This window comes from Xiphophorus hellerii, chromosome 18, assembly GCF_003331165.1.
Source record: "Xiphophorus hellerii strain 12219 chromosome 18, Xiphophorus_hellerii-4.1, whole genome shotgun sequence".
Taxonomy (NCBI): Eukaryota; Metazoa; Chordata; class Actinopteri; order Cyprinodontiformes; family Poeciliidae; genus Xiphophorus; species Xiphophorus hellerii.
In genome coordinates, this window is record NC_045689.1 from 2,967,148 (window position 1) to 2,989,837 (window position 22,690).

Sequence of the window (22,690 nt, forward strand, 5' to 3'; positions counted from 1 at the left end):
TCCAGAACAGCTTGTGGTAAAGGTTATGGTAAAGGACTGTGTGAAAAAGCCCAACCTCATTCCTTGTAATCATAATAAAAGGCAGTAGGGGAATGAGAGCCGGCAGAGTTGATCACAGACAGTGTTTGATGGCAGGTTCTCCGCGTCTGGCACAGCTTCCCTCTTCTGCAGAAAAGTTATTTGTGTTTTTGGTTGATTCCTTGCAGGTTAGGAACTAAAATAGACCCAACATTTCGGAGGCTCGTTCGGATTCCCAACATACCCGCCGCTGACGGAAGGAGTACGACGCGCTAGAGTCTGCTGGCAGTCAGGTTCTTCGGACCTGTCCTGAAAAGTCCCGGGGGGTAACTTCCTCGCTGGGCCAGCGTCTTAGGACACCTCCTTCTGCCATCGGCAGATTGACGGGATTCGAACCAAGACAGAGCAGCAATCAACCAAGTAAGTGAAAGGTACGTGCGGTTTTAAGTCCCCCGTTTGATGTCAAGTAAAGTAAAAAAGGGAATTATAAAAAAACACACACACGAAGGGAAAGGTAATAAGTGTGACACCTAAAAACAGTGGGAAAAGTAAGTGGTGGGCTTGTTGTGGATAATTCTCCACTCAATCACCCGTTGAGTCGAAGCGAGAATTGCAGCAACAAGAACTTGCCACCACCCCACTCTTCCTATCCCCGTTCTGTAGAGCCCACTCTAGGCATAAGGAACGGGATGAAAACACTGTTATAAAAAATGGGTTCTTCACAAAGGAAGGAGAAAAGTGTTAAAGGGGATGAAAATTTTATGTCCCACTGCTGTAGGAGCACAAATCGAGTTTGTCAGTAATTATAAATATCTTGGTTTTATTCTAGATAATGAACTCTCTTTTAAAAATCACATAGCAAATCTACTACGGACATTGAAAATGAAAATTGGGTTTTATTATCGAAATGGATCTTGTTTTACACTCAAAGCTAGAAGAAAATTGGTAGCAGATACATTCCTGCCACTTTTGGATTATGGAGATGTTTTATATATGAATGCTTTGACCAAATGTCTTTAATCATTAAATACTGTGTATCATTGCGCTTTAAGATTTATAACCGGTAGTCGACGTTTGACACATCATCGTGATTTGTACGCAAAAGCTGATTGGCTCCTTTAAGTCAACGGAGAAACAATCATTTAATGATCCTGATATATAAATCTCTACTCGGTCTAACCCCAGCATATTTATCCACTCTCCTACATAGAACTATCAGTTCTCATTCTCTACGCTCCAATAACATTATTCTTCTGCATGTCCCACGCTTTCGAACTGAAAAAGGGAAGCAGGCATTCAGTGTTTTGCCCCACAGCGTGGAATCAGTTGCAGTCTGAACTTAAGATGTCGGAAATTATTCACTGGACTTATTTCGATCAGTTTAAAGATAGGCAACAAGATTCTATGAAACAGTGTCATTGTTTTAAATTGTTTTTATTGTTTTATACTTGTGCATATGTATTAATTGTTTTTATCTTGTAACCAGGTTGCTATGTATTGCAAATTTTTTGCCCTGGTCCCTCTTGAAAATGAGATTTGGATCTCAACGGGGTTTACCTGGTTAAATAAAGGAATAATAATAAAAAATAAAATTAGAAAATGTGTCAAATAGAGCCAGGAAACGTAATGTACCTGACTAAATGGAAACGAAGTACATTATAGATGGTGTGTTGTAAGTAGAACAATGGAAAAACATGGTGTTTGGGTTGGAAACAAGCGCTAGGTTAAAAACTGGTACCAGACAACAAGAAATTATTGGTTGTTGCTAGATCCTAATATAAGTTTGAGATATCTCTTTTTAAATGTGCACATGTTATTTAAAACATGTTCCTGCATGTTGGAAAAAGTCATTATCTAAGGTTATTTAAATTATGAGTTTATATGTTTTCATATTATTATTCTTTTATGTTTCTTCTTTGGACCCTTTTCTTTTATGACACATTATTAACTGTTCTTTGGATGTTTGCTTGAAGATTAGAAACGCTACACACTCTTCTTGTTTTATCAATGTTTGTTTGGAGATTAGAAATGCTCACTTACTCTTCTGGTGTTATCAAACTATCTGTCATAGACGAGTCAGCTTTGTGCCTTGTAAGAGCATCCTAGAACATCCTGTGGCAGAGTTCTCTGAAGAAACTATCTGGGTGACTATGTAAAGCAACCCAACCCTCTTTTCCTTGACATGACAATAAAAAGCAGCTGAGAGGTGAGAACCGGTGGAGTTGATCCCAGACAGTTGTTTGACTGCGGTTCTCCGTGTCTGGCTCCTCTCCCCTCTTCTGCAGAAGAGTAACTTGTGTCTCTGGTTGATTCCTTGCAGATTGGGAACCATAATAGAGCCAACATCTTGGGGGCTCGTCCGGGATCCCAACATACCTGCCCTCTGACCGAGGGAGTAGGACGCGCTGAAATCTGCCATCTGAAAGTCCCAGGGGGTAACTTCCTCGCTGGGCCAGCATCTTAGGTCACCTCCTTCCGGCAACGGCAGATTGACGGGATCCAAACCGGGACAGAGCAGGGATCAACCAAGTAAGTGAATGGTACGGGAGGTTTGAGTCCACCGTTTAAACATCAAGGGAAAGCAATTATCTAAAAAGGTAGATAGTGGGTATTTTTACTCTCTTTCACCTTTAACAAAGAAAGCAACTATCTAAAAAGGTAGATAGTGGGTATTTTTACTCTTTTTTCACCTTTAAGTAAAGAAAGCAACTATCTAAACAGTAGATAGTGGGTATTTTTACTCTCTTTTCACCTTTAGGAAAAGACAGCAACTATCTAAAAGCTAGATAGTGGGTATTTTTACTCTTTTTTCACCTTGTGAAGTAAAAATTGTTTTATTATTTCCTTTAACAATTTTATTTAATTCTTTTACTCATTTAACCACATTAGTTTTGTTCAACCTGTTAGAGAATGAAGACTAGAGAATCTCTGCAGAACCAGTTAGATAGGTTTCTTGTTGACCTCTCCCTGCAGCAATTGCAGCAGGCTGCTAGCGGCAGCAAGGCACCAGAATTTGTTAACAGAAAAGAACAGACAGTTTAGATAGAAGTTCTGAGGCTTAAGTAGTTTCTCTATGGAAAATCACCAGCTCAGAGTTTCAAGAGTTTGATGCACCTGCTGGATATTCCGGTTTGACAATGTTGTTGTTATGCAAAATTGTTCCATTATCAAACCTGATTTTTTTTGGAAACTCACATATTTGAACAAGAAGATGTTTATCATCCAAGGAGTTAACTGACCCTCCAGTGTGATTACGTGGCTTGTATATTGTTCAACTGAAACTGGAATGACTACATTGTGTAACATGAGTTACACAATGCAGCAAGCTATTGTGAGAGCTTGCAGCTCCAAATCAGAACTCAGAGCAGCTTGCTGCTGTGTTTGTTCTCCGTCTGCAGACGAAATAAAGCTTTGCTCTTTGCCATTTGCCAGAGTCTCAGCCTGATCTGTTATTACACAAGATTTTTGTCCACAACCTTTAAGTAAAGAAAGCAACTGGTTAAGTATTGGAACCACAAAGGGAAAGAATTGAAAGCTATGAAGGGAAATATTTAAAAGGGTGAAGCCTAAAAGCAGTGGGAGAGTGGGTGATGGCTTGTTGTCGTCAATGCTCCACTCAATTAACCGTTGAGTCGAAGTGAGAATTGCCATAATAAGAACTTGACCGTCACCCTGCTCTCCATATTCCCGTTCCGTATAGACCACCCGAGGTGTGTAAGGAACGGGGCTAAAACACTGAAAAATGGGTTCTTCACAAGGCAAGTAGGGAGGTCTTAAGGAGTCTGGTGTAACTGGCGTGTTGAAAATAGGACAATGGAAAAACGTGGTGTGTAGGTTGAAAACAAGCGCTAGTTCAAAGACTGGTACCAGACAACAGAAAAAATTAAAAGTGCTTGAGGTTGCACGTAGCTGGCTAACACAAGCACAAAATAAACAAACTGCGAGCGCTAAAAATACATCAGATCAAAAAACAGAAGCTATGTTTGTCAGATCGGAAGATAACGAAACTCAACCCCGAACTCGAGCGCGTGTGCAACGACCCCCACCCCCAACCTCTGACTTAGACCCAAGCGAGGACGCTCCCGAAGCATCAGGGGGTGTGCCAACAGGCCGGCCTGCCAAAACAGAAAAAAAAACAAGCAACACAAGGCCCGTCTCATGAATTTGGCCAAGCCTTGCAATTTTCCTTAGGGAAAGACTGGGCAAAAGTCCGGGGCAATTATACTGGACACTCCTCCCCTGACCCAACGAATGTACTCCCACACCAGGGTCCCAGTTGTAGTGAACAACAAAATCAGTGGGATGGATTACAACAAAGGGTTAAGGAAGTCTATGCTAGACACACGGATTATTCCCACCTTAGATCAGTAAAACAAAAGTCCGGGGAGGATGTAGATGATTTCAAAATCCGCTTTGAAAAAGAAATATTGATTCCACAGCGACATCCCATATGATGACCGAAATAACTCCCCTTACCAACAAAAACTTAAAAATATGCTAATGTCAGGTTTCCACCCATCTATTACTAAATGGATCAGAAAACATCTAGTGGCATTTAATACCTCCACCGTTCAGGAGCTAATGGAATATGAACGTCACGCTGAGAAACATGCAACAAAGGGAGGAGAAAGTGCAAATGGACACAGCCTGTGCAGTGGGCTGACACGCAGCTCACTGCCTGGCTGGCTAAAGTGGCTAAAACTATACAATAACGAGAGAAAAGATATAAAAAATTAAGGCAGGACAAAGTATTACAAGCTAGGATCAACTGTATTACATTAGTCACACAACAATTCAGAACCCCAAATAAGACAAGGACACAAGCTGGGTTCAGGGCCTGATGGAATTGGCTACCTGACCTTTGACCCCAAATATCCTATCATATGCTATCCTTGCAAGGTTGATGAAGATCAGATTTTGATTAAGTGGGTTTTCTGTTATATTTTGTTTGTTGAATGTTTTGTTTTGTGTTCCCTTCTTATATAAGTTTAACTTAAGTAGGTTTAGTCCAGATACAAATTTCTGAATGTTGAACTTCCTTCCTGCTGCAGGAGCACAGAGACATTTTATCATAGATACATAGACGGATAGATTTCCAGGAGTCTGAAACATGTCTCTGCTCCTTCCTGCGGATGTGAAATGAAGATCATTTTCTCCTGGTTCCTTCAGACTGCAGTCTCCTCCTCTAAGCTGCCTTCAGCCCTGGATCCTTCATCATGATGGTTGTTTTCTGGTCCAGACTTCTGGTTTCTCCTGGCCTGGAAACAGAGGATGGTTCAGCTTCAATGCAAGAACTTTCCCAACTGAACACATCATGCATGATACATGCAGTACCTTAAAGTAGAGGACCAGGACTGACCCCAGCATACCCAGCAGAACGACAACCAGACTGATGATCAAAGCAGTGGGAGAGGCTGAAACTGAATGAAACAGATTCAGGATCAGCTTTCATCAGATGAGTCCAGCTAGAAAATAATCATATAGACCCTTGTTTTCATGCTGCCTGTAGATCTGATCATGAACATTAATATCATCAATCCTCCTCTCTGACCTCATGAATGAGGCAGACAGCTGCTGGTTCACCTGAAGCAGAACTTTTCCTGATGGACTCCATGAGTTTGCCTGAGACAGTGAGGTTGAGAGGCTGGCTGATAGAGGAGAAGTTATAGGAGAAAACGTAGACGTGGTAAACGCAGCGGTAGGTTCCTTGGTGGGCGTGGCCAGCAGCAGAGAACAGGAAGAGGGCGGAGTGATTAACAGCTGGCAGGGTCTGGTTCTGAGTGTAGTTAGAGGTGCTGAAGATGAGCTGGAAGGAGCCGCCTTCATACTGAGGTCTGATGGAGCACATGATGCTGAAACGTGAGCCAATGAGGAGCTCAGACCCCTGCTTTCTGCCTGTGGAGACCCCGTCAGTGGAGGAAGAGAGGAAGATGAGCGGCTCAACCAGCAGACCTGGGAACGCAGAGGAAACACAGAGACAACTGGATCTAATCTAAGGTGGAAAACAAGATGGCATGAATGAGAAAGAGACAGGAGCTGATTACAGACTGGTTGCCATGGTTACTAGCATGTTTAAACATGATGACTAGCACCTTTATGATAGATCTATAGTCTGTCAGTAATATTTAAACCAGTTTTAGTTTCCCTCTCCTCAAGGTTTCAGGTTCTTAGTTAAAGGTGACGGTTTCTCTGCAGACATCTGGAACCTGATGGAAGAAACATTTTAAAAGAAATAAATATGAGAGTTCAGAGTTACCTGAGCAGATGAACTCAAGGCTCTGATCACTGTTTCCATCAGAAGGTACACAGCTATTTATTGGAGATCCTGTCTGCAAACAGTCAGACCTGATCCTCCAAACTGGTCTCTTTGAAGCTTCCTTTGAATTTCTTGCTGAAACAGCAGAACCACAGTCCAGTCCAGCACAAACTGCAGCAACTGAGTTCATGTCCCAGTAACTATACCAAACAGCCACTGGTCTCCACTCTTCATGATGTAACATCTCCAGTCTCCCGGCACATCGGCTGGCCTCTCCCACCAACCTAATGTTGTCTTGATCTGAGCAGAGACAGAGAGTTCATTAATGAAGGAAGTGAAGCAGTGAACAGCAGCAGGTCTGCAGATCCTCCTCTACCTGAACAGGTGAGTCCAACAGCTTGACCAGGTGAGCAGCTGTTTCTACCTGAACTCTTCCTGCTGCTGCAGTTCAGCAGAGCAGACTCACTGCCTTCACACAGGAACTCTCTGCTCCCCACTGGAGCCTCTGCTTCTCCATAGAGCGCCCCCTGGTGGACTGAAGGAGGCCCACAGCCAATCTCCCTGCAGACCACCTCTGCATCCTGCAGGTCAAAGTCTTTTTCACACACTGAGGACCACGACTGGTTGGTCTTCACCTCCAGTCTGCCTGAGCACCGGTTGGTCCCTTGAACCAGCCTGACTGAGTCTGTAGATGCAGAAAGAAAAAAGGTTTAAAATATTTCAGAACTTTATTTTTCTAGATACACATGGAAACATCTCTGAGTTTGATAAAATAGTAAAGGCCAAGAAAACCAAACTACAAAATCTCAGAGCATCAAAGGTGAAGTGAAACCGACTGTACCTGGTATTTTTTTATATAATTTATTTTTGAGGTATTGAGAAGATGGCAAAAGCACAATTTCAGTCTGTGATCAGATTCAAAATTCATTTTATTTACATTTCTATTTACAAAAACAAATTAAAAATATGGACATGGGGTTTTTATTTTGGAGAGACATTACTTTTATCTGTATAACTCAGTAAATTATATAGTAAATAGACACTTCCTGAAGGATGAAGTGTTTTTTTTAAATTCTCAACAATCTAGTATTCTTGCATATTGTGTTTGGGTGACATAGGACACCCATTTGGACCACAAGATAATGAACCTGTTCAGTTGAAAATGAATTAGAAATGTTAATTGTTAGGTGAAATGTATATATATTATCATATATTTTTTGTTTCATTTATAACAATAGTGTTACTTATATGATGTTCCTTGATTGTTTTCTTTTCCTTCATCATAAAGACTGTTTCTGTAGTTGATCTACTTTATCTCCGTCTTCACAAGAGGGCCTCCCTGAAGAGAAGAGTGATAACCGTGCTCACGGGGTTCATTGCTCAGCAGGACTTCTTCTTCCTTTGAACTGTTAGATAGCTGAAGAATCGTCGCCTTGAAGATATACGACCTGTTCTTTTTACTCTGTGTTTTAATGCAAGATAACATGTGTTTAGTTAGTGATTGTCATTAGCACTGCAACTACATGTTCTGTCCCCACCCCTTAGAGTTGCAGTGCCTGCTGTGATAGGGACTCTGAAAGTAATAAAAAGAGAGGAGCGGACAAATGTGTTTCAGAGCGTTTGGAGATTTGTAACTGTAAACACATCTCTGCCCGTTCTCCTCGCGAGTACAAAAGAATCTAACTCTCTTGTCTTTTCTGTGTTTGTTCAACTTGTCTTTAATAGGTGTCAAACCTGACATTAATCTTTCCATCTGATAGATTTCATTAACACACTCTATCCATTCTTCTATAGTGGGAGGTTCAGGGAGGATCCAGCGTCTGGTGACAGTTTGTTTACAGGCTGTGATTAGTATTTGAAACAGATAGTTTATGTTGTCAGGTAGGCATTCTGTGTCACCTCCAATAAAAATAGTACATTTAAAAGGTATTTTTATTTTCAAGATATTTTCAATATTTTTGAGTATTTCTATCCAATAATGTCTTATAATTGTACAGTCCCAAAATATATGCCAGTGGTCGGGTTCTGTGTTTCCACATTGCCTCCAGCACTCAGGCTGCCCCTGGTTTGAGAGATTTTCTGTTTCGGTGTTATAAAACAGTGCATGTAAGCATTTCCAGTTAAATTCTCTCCATGAGTACAAATTGGTACATCTCCAAACTGTCATGCAGTAACTAGGCCATTTTTCTTCTGGGATTTTCATTTTAATTTCCTTTTCCCATTTTGTTTTCACATATAAAGTTGAATGTGTTTTTTTACTCATAAGTCCCTTACATAACCGTGATATAATACCATTTTGGATTATTCCTAATATACCATTAGTATTTCTTTAAGCACTGGTTCCTGTTCATCTATATGTCTGATAGTTTCCTGATTAAGATAATGGCGTACTTGTAGGTATTTATAAAAATTCTGTCTTCCCAAGTTATAAATCGTTTAAAGTGTTTGAAAGTCTTTTATTTGTCCTTCATCCATTAATGAGAAATGTGTTGTTTTGCCTTTAGATGTTCAACTACAGAATCCTGTATCTGTTTGATTTGGTTTAAAATCAGGATCGTAAGCGTGTCATGTAGTTTATATTCCTGTTTAACATCTGTCCAGATCTTTAATTGGGATCTTATCCAAGGATTTTCATTTTTGAGTTTAATCTGTTCTAAATCTTTATTCCCACAGATTGCCTGTAAGGGGGTGTCTGGAGATAGAGCCAATTCAATATCCTTCCATCGGGCGTTGTAGTTTTTATTACAAAGGTTTATCAGTGGCTTAATTTGTGCAGAATAGAAGTAGTTCTTTAACTGTGGTACATTTCTTTTGAAAGCTGTAGTGTTTTAAATCTAATTCTCTGCGTTTTTCCCCAAGATATAGAAATCTGGAAAGCATTATGTCCCACTCTATAAATTGCTTTCTTGTAATTTCTCCCTGTGGGGCTTGAAACAAGAAAATGAATTTTGGTAGTAGGTTCATTTTGACAGATTCAATTCTTTGGGTTAAACCCATGAAGGGTGACAGTCCATCGTTGTATATCCAGTCTAATTTTGGTCAGAAGATCTTAGCTATAGTGGTTGTATCTTTGGGGATCAGAACCCCAAGGTATTTCAATACAGTTTGGTCCCATTAAAGTTTTAGTTCGACCCACAAAGAATTTGGTGGATTATAAGTAAATGTCAATATCTGTGATTTTTTTCACATTCAATTTATATCCTGCAAATTCACCAAAGCTTCTCAAGCTCTCAAATAATGTAGGCAGCGACGTGCTTGGTTCGCTAATTTATAACAACACATCATCCGCATATAGCGCCACTTTGTGTGCTTCACCAGAAATGTTTATACTCTTGATATTGTCAGTTTGCCTAATTAGTTGGGCGAACGGTTCCATGAAAAGGCCAAATAGTAATGGAGCGAGTCCACATCCTCGTCTCGTTCCTTGTTCTAATTCAAAGGTATTTGAAAGATGTCCATTGATTTTTATCTGTGCAGTTGGTTTTTTGTATAGTGACCTGATTACGTCAATAAAATTGGAGTGGAAACCAAACTTCTCGAGTTCTTTATATAGAAAGTCCCAGCTTACTGTATCCAGAGCTTCTTCAGCATCGCGGCTGATCACTGCAGATGGTGTTTGGCAGTTTTGAATGTGGTTCAGGATATGCAGTGTGTGACGGATATAATCATGGGTTTGTCTCTGTGGGATAAAACCGGTCTGATTGGCCTGAATAAGTTCTGGGAGGATCTCCTGTATTCTCCTTGAGAGAATTGATGTGAATAATTTATAATCAATATTAAGAACAGAGATAGGTCTGTAGGACCTGCAGCTCAGATGGTCCTTTCCTTCTTTTGGAATAACAGATACTGTAGCCTGTTTCCATGTTGGTGGCATTTTACCCTTTTTCAGAGCCATGTTAAACATTTGAAGGAGGAATGGTGATAACTCTGACTTAAATTGCTTTTGGACGGAAATCCGTCCGGACCAGGAGATTTGTTTGTTTAATCTTTGTAATGGCGTAAGAGAGATCCCGCTCTGTGATATTCTGTGCTATTAATCTTTGATTTTGATCACACGACAGAACAGGTAGGTTCAGTTGTTCAAGGAATTGTTTAATTTGCTGCGATCTTTTAAGCTTGGTTGTGTGTATAATTGTTTATAGTAAGTTTGAAAAGCTTGTTGGATTTCATTTTATTTATATACACACCTCTCAGAATTTGGGTCCCTTATTTTATATATTGTGTTTTCTGCTTGTTGGTTTTTAAATTTTCTCCCAAAGAGTTTTGCTAATTTGGCTCTCGATTCATAATATCTCTGTTTAGTATAAATCATCTTTTTTCGTATTTCTTGTAAATACATTGCATTAAGTTTATTTCTTAATACTTTAAGCTTTATATGATGTTCTGGTTTTAGTTCTTATGTTTTGTCTCAACCGTTTTTATTTTGTTGTTTAATTCTGATAGTTTTAATTGGTTTGCTCTCTTTCTTTGGACACAGAAAGATATAATTTTTACCTCCCATAACCACTTTTAGTGCATCCCAAACTATTTCTGGACTAACCTCTCCGTTATTGTTTTCTTTTAAAAATGTGTTTATGTCAGATTTGATTAGTTTCGTAAATTGGAAGTCATTCAGTCAGACAGTATACTCGTATTTAATCTCCATTGTGTACTTTTAGGCTCCTCATCTAATTTTAAAGTTAATAATAGGGGGCATGATCAGAGAGGTCAATGTTGCCAATCTCACAGTTATTAATCTTATGACAATCTCTTTTAACAGTAAAGAAATAACCTATTCTAGAGTATACCATATGTTCATGAGAGAAATGAGTATAATCACGGGTTGTTGGATATAAACTCCTACAGATATCTATAACACCATATTCTGATATGGGATTATATTCAGCTATGGATTAAGTCTTATTTCCCAAACTCCTCCACAAATAAGTATACGAGTTTATTGTCCCATTAAATCAAAGGTGACAGTTTCTCTGCAGACATCTGGAACCTGATGGAAGAAACATTTTTAAAAAATAAATATGAGAGTTCAGAGTTACCTGAGCAGATGACCTCATGGCTCTTATTATTGTTTTCATCATAAGGTAAACATTTCTTTAATGCAGATCCTGACTGGAAACAGCCAGAATAGATCTCCCAAACTGGTCTCTTTGAAGCTTCCTCTGAATTTCTTGCTGAAACAGCAGAACCACAGTCCAGTTTAGCACAAACTGCAGCAGCTGAGTTCATGTCCCAGTAATGATACCAAACATCCACTGGTCTCCACTCTTCTTGATGTAACATCTCCAGTCTCCCGGCACATCGGCTGGCCTCTCCCACCAACCTGAAGTTGTCTTGATCTGAGCAGAGACAGAGAGTTCATTAATGAAGGAAGTGAAGCAGTGAACAGCAGCAGGTCTGCAGATCCTCCTCTACCTGAACAGGTGAGTCCAACAGCTTGACCAGGTGAGCAGCTGTTTCTACCTGAACTCTTCCTGCTGCTGCAGTTCAGCAGAGCAGACTCACTGCCTTCACACAGGAACTCTCTGCTCCCCACTGGAGCCTCTGCTTCTCCATAAAGCGCCCCCTGGTGGACTGAAGGAGGCCCACAGCCAATCTCCCTGCAGACCACCTCTGCATAATGCAGGTCAAAGTCTTTTTCACACACTGAGGACCACGACTGGTTGGTCTTCACCTCCAGTCTGCCTGAGCACCGGTTGGTCCCTTGAACCAGCCTGACTGAGTCTGTGGATGCAGAAAGAAAAAAGGTTTAAAATATTTCAGAACTTTACTTTTATAGATCCACATGGAAACATCTCTGAGTTTGATTAAATTAAAGGCCAAGAAAACCAAACTAGAAAAACTCAGAGCATCAAAGGTGAAGTGAAACCGACTGTACCTGGAATTTTATCATTCATTTTTATTTCTGCTGAATTTATCATATTTTTGGGACATAAACATGTTAATAAACTCAATAAATGTAAAGCAAACTTTACAATCTGGTATTGTTTGTATTTCAGTTGATTTAAAAATTAATTTGGCAAAATGGCTGAACAGCGCCCCCTAGATCAGCCAGGCCAACAACCATAACAAACAAAAAGTTTTCCTGCTATTTTCACTAACAACAGGAAGTCCACCATTTTGGATCAAAAGTCATTTTCTGTTAATTTCCAGGTTTTGAAAATGTCTGATTTCCTTGAACTCCTCCTGGGATTTTGATGCATCAACTTCAAAGCAGCAGAGATTAAAAGTTATTAAAATGATGAGTTTTTGTTCATCTATGTGGCTAAACTGAAAACTTTATCTGGATATTTAAATTATTTTAGTTTCTCTCTCCTCAAGGTTTCAGGTTCTTAGTTAAAGGTGACGGTTTCTCTGCAGACATCTGGAACCTGATGGAAGAAACATTTTAAAAGAAATAAATATGAGAGTTCAGAGTTACCTGAGCAAATGAACTCAAGGCTCTGATCACTGTTTTCATCATAAGGTAAACAGTTCTTTAATGTAGATCCTGACTTCCAACAGTCAGAACTGATCCTCCAAACTGGTCTCTCTGAAGCTTCCTTTGAATTTCTTGCTGAAACAGCAGAACCACAGTCCAGTCCAGCACAAACTGCAGCAACTGAGTTCATGTCCCAGTAACTATACCAAACAGCCACTGGTCTCCACTCTTCATGATGTAACATCTCCAGTCTCCCGGCACATCGGCTGGCCTCTCCCACCAACCTGAAGTTGTCTTGATCTGAGCAGAGACAGAGAGTTCATTAATGAAGGAAGTGAAGCAGTGAACAGCAGCAGGTCTGCAGATCCTCCTCTACCTGAACAGGTGAGTCCAACAGCTTGACCAGGTGAGCAGCTGTTTCTACCTGAACTCTTCCTGCTGCTGCAGTCCAGCAGAGCAGACTCACTGCCTTCACACAGGAACTCTCTGCTCCCCACTGGAGCCTCTGCTTCTCCATAGAGCGCCCCCTGGTGGACTGAAGGAGGCCCACAGCCAATCTCCCTGCAGACCACCTCTGCATCCTGCAGGTCAAAGTCTTTTTCACACACTGAGGACCACGACTGGTCGGTCTTCACCTCCAGTCTGCCTGAGCACCGGTTGGTCCCTTGAACCAGCCTGACTGAGTCTGTGGATGCAGAAAGAAAAAAGGTTTAAAATATTTCAGAACTTTATTTTATAGATACACATGGAAACATCTCTGAGTTTGATAAAAATAAAGGCCAAGAAAACCAAACTAGAAAAACTCAGAGCATCAAAGGTGAAGTGAAACCGACTGTACCTGGAATTTTATCATTCATTTTTATTTCTGCTTAATTTATCATATTTTTGGGACATAAACATGTTAATAAATACAATAAATGTAAATCAAACTTCACAATCTGGAAGTGTTTGTTTTTCAGTTGATTTAAAAATAAATTTGGCAAATTGGCTGGACAGCGCCCCCTAGATCAGCCAGGCCAACAACCATAACAAACAAAAGGTTTTCCTGGCATTTTCTCTAAAAACAGGAAGTCCACCATTTTGTATCAAAGTTAATTTTCTGTAGATTTTCATGTTTTGAAAATGTCTGATTTCCTTGAACTCCTCCTGGGATTTTGATGCATCGACTTCAAAGCAGCAGAGATTAAAATTTATTAAAATGATGAGTTTTTGTTCATCTATGTGGCTAAACTGAAAACTTTATCTGGATATTTAAATTATTTTAGTTTCTTTCTCCTCAAGGTTTCAGGTTCTTAGTTAAAGGTGACGGTTTCTCTGCAGACATCTGGAACCTGATGGAAGAAACATTTTAAAAGAAATAAATATGAGAGTTCAGAGTTACCTGAGCAAATGAACTCAAGGCTCTGATCACTGTTTTCATCATAAGGTAAACAGTTCTTTAATGTAGATCCTGACTTCCAACAGTCAGAACTGATCCTCCAAACTGGTCTCTCTGAAGCTTCCTTTGAATTTCTTGCTGAAACAGCAGAACCACAGTCCAGTTCAGCACAAACTGCAGCAACTGAGTTCATGTTCCAGTAACTATACCAAACATCCACTGGTCTCCACTCTTTTTGTTGTAACATCTCCAGTCTCCCGGCACATCGGCTGGCCTCTCCCACCAACCTGAAGTTGTCTTGATCTGAGCAGAGACAGAGAGTTCATTAATGAAGGAAGTGAAGCAGTGAACAGCAGCAGGTCTGCAGATCCTCCTCTACCTGAACAGGTGAGTCCAACAGCTTGACCAGGTGAGCAGCTGTTTCTACCTGAACTCTTCCTGCTGCTGCAGTTCAGCAGAGCAGACTCACTGCCTTCACACAGGAACTCTCTGCTCCCCACTGGAGCCTCTGCTTCTCCATAGAGCGCCCCCTGGTGGACTGAAGGAGGCCCACAGCCAATCTCCCTGCAGACCACCTCTGCATCCTGCAGGTCAAAGTCTTTTTCACACACTGAGGACCACGACTGGTCGGTCTTCACCTCCAGTCTGCCTGAGCACCGGTTGGTCCCTTGAACCAGCCTGACTGAGTCTGTGGATGCAGAAAGAAAAAAGGTTTAAAATATTTCAGAACTTTACTTTTATAGATCCACATGGAAACATCTCTGAGTTTGATTAAATTAAAGGCCAAGAAAACCAAACTAGAAAAACTCAGAGCATCAAAGGTGAAGTGAAACCGACTGTACCTGGAATTTTATCATTCATTTTTATTTCTGCTGAATTTATCATATTTTTGGGACATAAACATGTTAATAAACTCAATAAATGTAAAGCAAACTTTACAATCTGGTATTGTTTGTATTTCAGTTGATTTAAAAATTAATTTGGCAAAATGGCTGAACAGCGCCCCCTAGATCAGCCAGGCCAACAACCATAACAAACAAAAAGTTTTCCTGCTATTTTCACTAACAACAGGAAGTCCACCATTTTGGATCAAAAGTCATTTTCTGTTAATTTCCAGGTTTTGAAAATGTCTGATTTCCTTGAACTCCTCCTGGGATTTTGATGCATCGACTTCAAAGCAGCAGAGATTAAAATTTATTAAAATGATGAGTTTTTGTTCATCTATGTGGCTAAACTGAAAACTTTATCTGGATATTTAAATTATTTTAGTTTCTCTCTCCTCAAGGTTTCAGGTTCTTAGTTAAAGGTGACGGTTTCTCTGCAGACATCTGGAACCTGATGGAAGAAACATTTTAAAAGTAATAAATATGAGAGTTCAGAGTTACCTGAGCAGATGAACTCATGGCTCTGATCATTGTTTTCATCCTCAGGTAAACAGTTCTTTAATGCAGATCCTGATTGGAAACAGTCAGACCAGATCCTCCAAACTGGTCTCTCTGAAGCTTCCTTTGAATTTCTTGCTGAAACAGCAGAACCACAGTCCAGTTTAGCACAAACTGCAGCAACTGAGTTCATGTCCCAGTAATGAGACCAAACAGTCACTGGTCTCCACTCTTCATGATGTATCATCTCCAGTCTCCCAGCACATCGGCTGGCCTCTCCCACCAACCTGATGTTGTCTTGATGTGAGCAGAGACAGAGAGTTCATTAATGAAGGAAGTGAAGCAGTGAACAGCAGCAGGTCTGCAGATCCTCCTCTACCTGAACAGGTGAGTCCAACAGCTTGACCAGGTGAGCAGCTGTTTCTACCTGAACTCTTCCTGCTGCTGCAGTTCAGCAGAGCAGACTCACTGCCTTCACACAGGAACTCTCTGCTCCCCACTGGAGCCTCTGCTTCTCCATAGAGCGCCCCCTGGTGGACTGAAGGAGGCCCACAGCCAATCTCCCTGCAGACCACCTCTGCATCCTGCAGGTCAAAGTCTTTTTCACACACGGAGGACCACGACTGGTTGGTCTTCACCTCCAGTCTGCCTGAGCACCGGTTGGTCCCTTGAACCAGCCTGACTGAGTCTGTGGATGCAGAAAGAAAAAAGTTTCTTCAACATTTTCACTGAATTTGGTTCCAGTTTGTTCAGCAAAGCTCCAATACAGAGCAGACTCTGTGTGGAGGAACGAACCAACTGGTGGAGAACGGGTGGAGAGGGGAGCTGGGCAGAGTTTTGTTTTTTTTAAATCTACTGTTTAATATTCTTTACACTTTTAGCATCTGCTTATACTGCAGGCCGGCCCTGGAGATGGGTGGGAAAAAAACTTAAGACAAACAGAGAAAATTACACTACAACATCACAAAGAACCTATGAATTATCAATTATTAATATTTCATCCTTGTCTTCTACAAAGCAAATGTGAGAACAGATTTAATCACAGAATAATAGAAAACTATAATCTTTTTACACTTTAAACTTAATTTGTGGAGGAAGTTCAATATTTGATCAGCTTCTTCTCAATGACATTGAGGTTTTTATAACCCTGAATCTGCTCCACTGGTTCCCCTTTAATCTAATCAAACTTCATTAAATCACTAACCTGGTAAAAACCAGCCACTCTGTAACTACACTTTGATTCATCCAGAGAGTCTGGACTGTGTTGAGCTTTTAAATTTCACCCAGTTGCTAACGTTTGTCCATGACATGCAATGCACCAGATCCACACTAAGAAGTTTACTGGAAGTTTCCTGGGCCGTAAACATGTAGAAAAAATCAATTACCAAGCACTGTTAGATGGAATCACTCAATCAGGTTTACTAGCATATTGTGCACAATACAGAGAACATATAAGAGGATCAATAGTGAAACATTTCCGATTGAAAACTCTTTCAGGCAGAGACAGCAGGAGTTTTATACCAAGGCTGAGGGAGAGACGCTCTGGTTCTCATGCAGCTGCAGGAAAACATCTCCCAACCTTGTGCTTGCAACCCAAACAGCTTCATTTGGTGAGAATCACTAGCATTTAGAATGAAGACAATACAACCAGCAGATATTACCTTACAATAATTTGTCCACCACAAAACAGAGAAGAGCCGTTAAAGTTAATTCAATATTTGGAAGTGTGGCCACCATGGACTGAACTTCCTCCACTGCATTGCTAAAACTACAGAGACTATGTTTCTAAAATAACAGAAAATAAATCATCGTTCAAACTTCTCCTTCTGTTCGCTGATTGGTCCGGTAGAAAATCTACCAGAGTGAATCCAGGTGAAGTGGAAGAAGCCCAGACTGAGCTGGAAGTGAGAATTTTTTTACAGTGGAGTTGGAAGCAGAACAGGAAGGCAATGGCCAGGATATGAAATCACCTGAACAGACGATCTCTACATTGTCGTCCTCATCTTTTTGTAACGACACCACAGATCCACAGTGGAGCTGTCTGCAAGTTCCAGCTGCTGATGTAAAGTTCCAGTTCCAATCAGTCACTGGTTCCCAGTCTCCCCGATTCTTCTTCTCCAGTCTGCCAACACAGCGCCTCCTTCCTGCTACCAGTCTGAGTTCATCAGACAGCGCTGGAAGAAACAACATTTACATGTTGGGTTACAAAAAGCAAAGACAGATTTAGGATGTGTTGACAGGATCCTGTTGATCGTGTTTATTTGATCTTCTCTTGTTTCTTCCTCCTGTTAGAGGCAGAGCTATCATGGATGGTTCTGATCAAAGCATCTTTATGTTGGAATGGCCTAGTTAAAGCCCAGACCTAAATGTTATTTACACTATGTAGTAAGACCTGAAATGTTTCTTATTATTCACCTTTTCTACTCATTTATATTTTATGTCTTTACTGAAACCAACCAAAGTTAAATTCATTGTTTTTGTGTAAAAAGTTGTCAAATCCAACAGATTCTGATTCTGAATGCAGAGCAATCAGAATCAGAGCAGCTCATCTAACCTTGTAGATGAGCTGGTAGATAACTTCCATCGTAAAATTTCAGATGTCATTGATTTCTTTGCCTAAATTAAAGTGAAGGTCGTGTCTGGTAGGAACAAACCTCCATGGAAAAATGTGCAAACATTTAGATCTGCAAGACAATTTAGCCGTAGGGCCGAACGTAAATGGAGTAAAACTCAACTTTGTTTATTATGAAATCTATTAAGAAAGACTGTGAAGCTATCACTCCACACTAAAACATGCAAAGGAAACATTCTTTGCAGAAATGAGAAACAAAAACATGAACAATGATTGAGCTTTATTTGCCACAGTTGACAGGCTGACAAACCACCTGACCTGCAATCAAACTCGGCCTGCAATGAATTTGCCAAATACGCTGCAGAGAAAATTAAAAATATGAGAGGGTCAACATTCACTGCCACACAAAATCTAATATGGATGCTATGCCCAAAGATAATAACACCCACAACTTTTCTACAGAAAGTCCTGCCTGTCATTTCATCTGATCTGATTCAAATATTAAACTCTTTGCTCTCATCAGGTTTTTTCCCCCAGCAGTTTTCAAACCACTGATATAAAAAATAAAACGATCTGGACAAATCATTACTGCAGAATTACAGGCCGATCTCCAACCTTTCATCCATCAGCTAAATTATTGAAAAGCTGTTTCAACAATTAACTCTGCAAAACAACCGAAACTCTGAGTTCCTTTAAATCTGGACTAAAAACCCAGCTGGTCAGATTTGCTTTAGAAACATAATAAATGAAACACTGAACAACATTTTGATGTGTAACGACGACACTTTGACAAAATGTACTGTTTACTGGTTTACTGTGTGGTGTCTTTAGGACTTTTTGTGTTTTTATGTCGTAAAGCACTTTGAACCGCCTTGGTGCTGAAATGTGCTTTACAAATAAACTGATCGATTGGTTGATTGATTCTAATCTACAGCAGGCGAGTTCCACATCCTGCCTGAGACACTCCCACGTCAGACGGAGCTCAAACGTTTTCACCAACACAACCAGCGGTACCAGAAGCCGGTCCAATGACCGTGGTGCTACTGGGCTCGGTTGGCCAGCAAACGGGCCTGACCAGAACCTCATAGAGAACCTGTGGAGCCAAGAGGAAGATGAGAGAATTCATGCAGAAGGAGCCATTTTATGTGGCTCCACCTGTTTACTGCGCAGATTCAGCGCTGGTGCAGAGTTTCTGCAGCTTCTCCTTATCAATCAATCAATCAGATTTATTTTATAGCACATTTCAGCAACAAGGCAGTTCAAAGTGCTTTACATCATAAAAACACAAAAACCAACAATTCTTGATTTTATTGGCTCCTTAGCAGCAAGTAGACAATATAAACATCACTAACTGTGTAGCAGCAGCTCTATGATCTGAGACTAGAAACAGTTTCCAGTTTTTTGTTTGTAAAATTTAACATGTTTATCAGTCGATCATTTTTAATTTGAACTCTAGTGAATATTAGTGTTTTTGTTTGAAAGTGGAGTCCTACCTGAGCTGCAGAGACACAGAAGCAGCATCAGAGCTGTTTGGTCCATGTTTCCTCTGGATGTGGAGTGAAGCTTCGTCTCTTGATGTGATCAGGATGTGGCTCCAAACTCTGAACACTTCCTACTTTAAGCTTTTTTATCTGCTACTTCCTGAACGTCACAGTTCAGGTCTTTGGCTGCTTTCAGAGACAACGCCTCCTTCCTAGGAGCTGATCATGAAGATGGGTTCATACTGGGCCTACTGGGATTCAGGGGTTTCACCAGTCTCTGTTGTTCCTGTGTTTAAATCAGGCTTTGTTCTGCATGTGGCCGGCGTCAAGAAAACCCGAGCTCATCCCAGTTCCCCATGCTGGAGATTTTAGTTTAACAGTAATAATAAATAAAGTTGCCTTTAAAATTAATCACACAAGTGACATCTAGGCCCAACATTAGAATTAAACTTGAATAAAATCAATCTGGTTGTGTGTGTGTTGTTTTTGTCTCCTGCAAACTTTGCTTTAATTCTATTTATTTTTTTCTATCTAATCATAAGAAATCATAGTCAGACAGAGAAAGTCATGAGACAGGAAGAGCAGGTTTCCTGAAAAAAGAGGAAGTAAGTTCCCAGCTTGCAGATTCATCAAAATAGTTGAGAGACTATTCCTTATTTCAAAGCATGAAAGTTTTAAAGAATAAAGTGTAAACATTTTGAGTAATTGGATAAGATTCAAAATAAAATACTTATATTTCATCCATCTATGATCCGTCCATCTTCTTCCGCTTATCCGGGGTCAGGTCACGGGGGGGGGGGGTAGCAGCTTACATTATATTACTGGTTTACTTATAATAATATTTAGACATACACTTGTGGAAATACTTACAAGTAAAACAAGTAACTGTAACTTTGGTATCAAATAACTAGAATCGTGGATTATTCTTGGTTTCTTTTCAGAAAAAAACTCTAATAACTCACGTTAAGATCATAATAAGAGTAACTAATAAGTTATGGTTATAATATTATAAATGAATGCTAAATCAAAGAAACTGAAAAGTATGGATGTGATTTTGACATTGAACTTGAGATGGTGTAAAACATGTAACTGCGATTAAAGGTCACTGATGTTGTGTTGGAGGTAGATGGTAGGCGAAAGGTTAGGGGGAAAAGGGGAACTAACTGGAGAGCAGAGATGATCAACGCCTTATATGGAAGCAGGGTGTTGAACAATGTAAACGTTTCAGAGAAAAGCTTGTGCAGGCAAGGGACATAGGAGGTTGAGCAACCCTGAGACATTAGCACAGACATCAGGACATAATGTTTCTAAGACAGTGATGGATATGAGATCATCTGTCCAAGCAGACAGCCAATGAAACAAGCACAGCATCAGTGCTGACCAATACAAACGCACCAAAAGGGTGGATAAACCGTATAAAGGTGAGTGCAAAAGAGAAACCTTTGTGTTGGGAAAATTATTATCTAAGTTCATTTACTTATGAGTTTATTTGAAAGGCTATGTTTTCATATTATTATTCTGTGTGTTGTATACTTGACTCCTTTCTCTTGTGGTACATTATTAACTGTTTCTTGGGTGTTTGCCTGGAGGCTAGAAACATTTACACATTATTGTGTTAACAGCTTCCTGATGAAACTGATTGGTAATGGTCAGCCTCATGCCCTTGTAAGGGCATGTCCACAGAAGGTCCCAGAACATCTTGTGGTTCTTGTAAGGGCATGTCCACAGAAGGTCCCAGAACATCTTGTGGTTCTTGTAGGGCATGTCCACAGCAGGTCCCAGAACATCTTGTGGTTCTTGTAAGGGCATGTCCACAGAAGGTCCCAGAACATCTTGTGGTTCTTGTAAGGGCATGTCCACAGAAGGTCCCAGAACATCTTGTGGTTCTTGTAAGGGCATGTCCACAGAAGGTTCCAGAACAGCTTGTGGTAAAGGTTATGGTAAAGGACTGTGTGAAAAAGCCCAACCTCATTCCTTGTAATCATAATAAAAGGCAGTAGGGGAATGAGAGCCGGCAGAGTTGATCACAGACAGTGTTTGATGGCAGGTTCTCCGCGTCTGGCACAGCTTCCCTCTTCTGCAGAAAAGTTATTTGTGTTTTTGGTTGATTCCTTGCAGGTTAGGAACTAAAATAGACCCAACATTTCGGAGGCTCGTTCGGATTCCCAACATACCCGCCGCTGACGGAAGGAGTACGACGCGCTAGAGTCTGCTGGCAGTCAGGTTCTTCGGACCTGTCCTGAAAAGTCCCGGGGGGTAACTTCCTCGCTGGGCCAGCGTCTTAGGACACCTCCTTCTGCCATCGGCAGATTGACGGGATTCGAACCAAGACAGAGCAGCAATCAACCAAGTAAGTGAAAGGTACGTGCGGTTTTAAGTCCCCCGTTTGATGTCAAGTAAAGTAAAAAAGGGAATTATAAAAAAACACACACACGAAGGGAAAGGTAATAAGTGTGACACCTAAAAACAGTGGGAAAAGTAAGTGGTGGGCTTGTTGTGGATAATTCTCCACTCAATCACCCGTTGAGTCGAAGCGAGAATTGCAGCAACAAGAACTTGCCACCACCCCACTCTTCCTATCCCCGTTCTGTAGAGCCCACTCTAGGCATAAGGAACGGGATGAAAACACTGTTATAAAAAATGGGTTCTTCACAAAGGAAGGAGAAAAGTGTTAAAGGGGATGAAAATTTTATGTCCCACTGCTGTAGGAGCACAAATCGAGTTTGTCAGTAATTATAAATATCTTGGTTTTATTCTAGATAATGAACTCTCTTTTAAAAATCACATAGCAAATCTACTACGGACATTGAAAATGAAAATTGGGTTTTATTATCGAAATGGATCTTGTTTTACACTCAAAGCTAGAAGAAAATTGGTAGCAGATACATTCCTGCCACTTTTGGATTATGGAGATGTTTTATATATGAATGCTTTGACCAAATGTCTTTAATCATTAAATACTGTGTATCATTGCGCTTTAAGATTTATAACCGGTAGTCGACGTTTGACACATCATCGTGATTTGTACGCAAAAGCTGATTGGCTCCTTTAAGTCAACGGAGAAACAATCATTTAATGATCCTGATATATAAATCTCTACTCGGTCTAACCCCAGCATATTTATCCACTCTCCTACATAGAACTATCAGTTCTCATTCTCTACGCTCCAATAACATTATTCTTCT

At 40.4% G+C, this 22,690-nt stretch overlaps 2 protein-coding genes and 1 long non-coding RNA gene across 8 annotated transcripts; 1 reads left to right on the top strand and 2 right to left on the bottom strand.

Annotated features, from left to right (window-relative positions):
* The first annotated feature begins 304 nt into the window (after positions 1–304).
* Positions 305–2,433, top strand: LOC116707636 (uncharacterized). The gene is made up of 2 exons (XR_004336543.1): positions 305–438; positions 2,090–2,433. It is a non-coding gene; the product is annotated as an uncharacterized LOC116707636 (long non-coding RNA).
* Positions 2,434–4,769: 2,336 nt separating this feature from the next.
* On the bottom strand, positions 4,770–11,736 carry LOC116707492 (scavenger receptor cysteine-rich type 1 protein M130-like). Its single transcript, XM_032544857.1, has 7 exons — positions 11,687–11,736; positions 11,311–11,610; positions 6,651–6,959; positions 6,275–6,574; positions 5,602–5,970; positions 5,353–5,438; positions 4,770–5,276 (listed from the first exon to the last, which is right to left on the bottom strand). Exons 2-7 carry the CDS (start codon positions 11,552–11,554, stop codon positions 5,184–5,186), a joined length of 1,401 nt encoding a protein of 466 aa, XP_032400748.1. The 5' UTR covers positions 11,555–11,610; positions 11,687–11,736; the 3' UTR covers positions 4,770–5,183.
* A 726-nt stretch (positions 11,737–12,462) lies between these two features.
* LOC116707539 (scavenger receptor cysteine-rich type 1 protein M130-like) lies at positions 12,463–19,795 on the bottom strand. 6 transcript variants are annotated; one of them, XM_032544923.1, is made up of 4 exons: positions 19,518–19,795; positions 17,423–17,626; positions 15,832–16,140; positions 12,486–12,992 (listed from the first exon to the last, which is right to left on the bottom strand). In XM_032544923.1, the coding sequence occupies exons 1-4, from the start codon at positions 19,561–19,563 to the stop codon at positions 12,604–12,606; spliced, it is 948 nt and encodes a 315-aa protein (XP_032400814.1). In that variant the 5' UTR covers positions 19,564–19,795; the 3' UTR covers positions 12,486–12,603. The 6 variants fall into 6 exon arrangements, 5 of the variants coding, with proteins under 5 accessions (XP_032400814.1, XP_032400817.1, XP_032400815.1 ...); XM_032544924.1 differs by lacking the exon at positions 12,486–12,992 and adding an exon at positions 13,929–14,367; XM_032544922.1 differs by lacking the exon at positions 12,486–12,992 and adding an exon at positions 13,935–14,373.
* Positions 19,796–22,690: the final 2,895 nt, after the last annotated feature.